A 1,046-nucleotide genomic window follows, 5' to 3' on the forward strand; every position below is an offset into this window, starting at 1 on the left:
TGGACGTTCTCGGCGAAGGGATTTGCTTGCAAAATCTTGATGATGTCCTGAAAAAAGCTCGTCGTCTCATTCAAGCTGCTGGGAATCAAAACAGGCAGCACTTCTTGTATATGCCTCACTTTGTCAGTTCCGCAGCTGCATTCGCGATGAAGTGGAGCCCTGTTCAAGACTGGATACTCGGCGTGCAAGAGTTGAATCGATGGACTGATGTTGCTCCTAAAGGATACCTTTTCGTGTCGTCTCCGCTTTCGACGAGGTCTGCCAGCCACCTCTACCCTGCCTTGAAGAAGGAGACGCCCGAGTCATACAGAAGTCGAAAGTTCACTTTTTCGTTCATCGGAAAGGCCGATGGTCGAAAAGCCTATGCGACTCGGAGGAAGCTCCTAAAGGTGTTGGGGAAAATAAACACCCCAAACGCACTAATTCGAGTAGAATGCAACGATTGCGATGACCTTCCTACGTGCCCACCGGACATCAGCGAAATGAACGGGTGCTCCTCCGCTAAATTAATCCCATACAAGACTCAACGCGAATCCCCGAATTGATCTCTTTCACAAGCATGTCCCCGACGTTGTTTGGGAGGTTGACAACAGTCGCGTTGCTGAGAACATACTGCTGAATGCTGCAGAACTCGCCTCCGCGGCGAATCTCAAGAAAGCCGGTATCAGCCACGCAGACTTCGAATGTGAGGTTGGGTCCATGCATTTCACTCCGAAAAGCATCGAACGTCCATAAACGCTGTAATTACGCTCTGTTTCCGCTCCTTTAGATGTCCAGCCACCCGCGGTGGGTTTCATCAGGCCAGCTTGAAGGTTCCATGGGTTTCCTTCCGTACCTTCAAGCTGTACCTAATACTCTATTTCAGTTGTCCATTTCATGACTGCCAAGCGGCGAATACTCCTCGCAATCAGCGCCACCACAGTCGCGGCAGCGCTCAAGCTCTTGTCGTCAAAGTGGCAGACGACGTTGCGTGGGACTTCGGTCGCTGCTAACAGAGAGGGTATGTGCCCCCCCCCAGAGGAGGATCCAGAGTCTACCTAAGGCTC

General features: G+C 51.6%; 1 protein-coding gene across 1 annotated transcript; it reads left to right on the forward strand.

Annotated features, from left to right (window-relative positions):
- Positions 1-110: 110 nt before the first annotated feature.
- On the forward strand, positions 111-545 carry KVP18_003907 (uncharacterized protein; the record flags this gene model as incomplete). Its single annotated transcript, XM_067956039.1, has 1 exon — positions 111-545. One exon carries the CDS (start codon positions 111-113, stop codon positions 543-545), a length of 435 nt encoding a protein of 144 aa, XP_067813187.1.
- Between the last annotated feature and the right edge of the window lie 501 nt (positions 546-1,046).

The sequence above is a fragment of a genome (genome assembly GCF_019968955.1).
Source record: "MAG: Porospora cf. gigantea A chromosome Unknown PgA_NODE_12799_length_1046_cov_551.485, whole genome shotgun sequence".
Taxonomy (NCBI): Eukaryota; Apicomplexa; class Conoidasida; order Eugregarinorida; family Porosporidae; genus Porospora; species Porospora cf. gigantea A.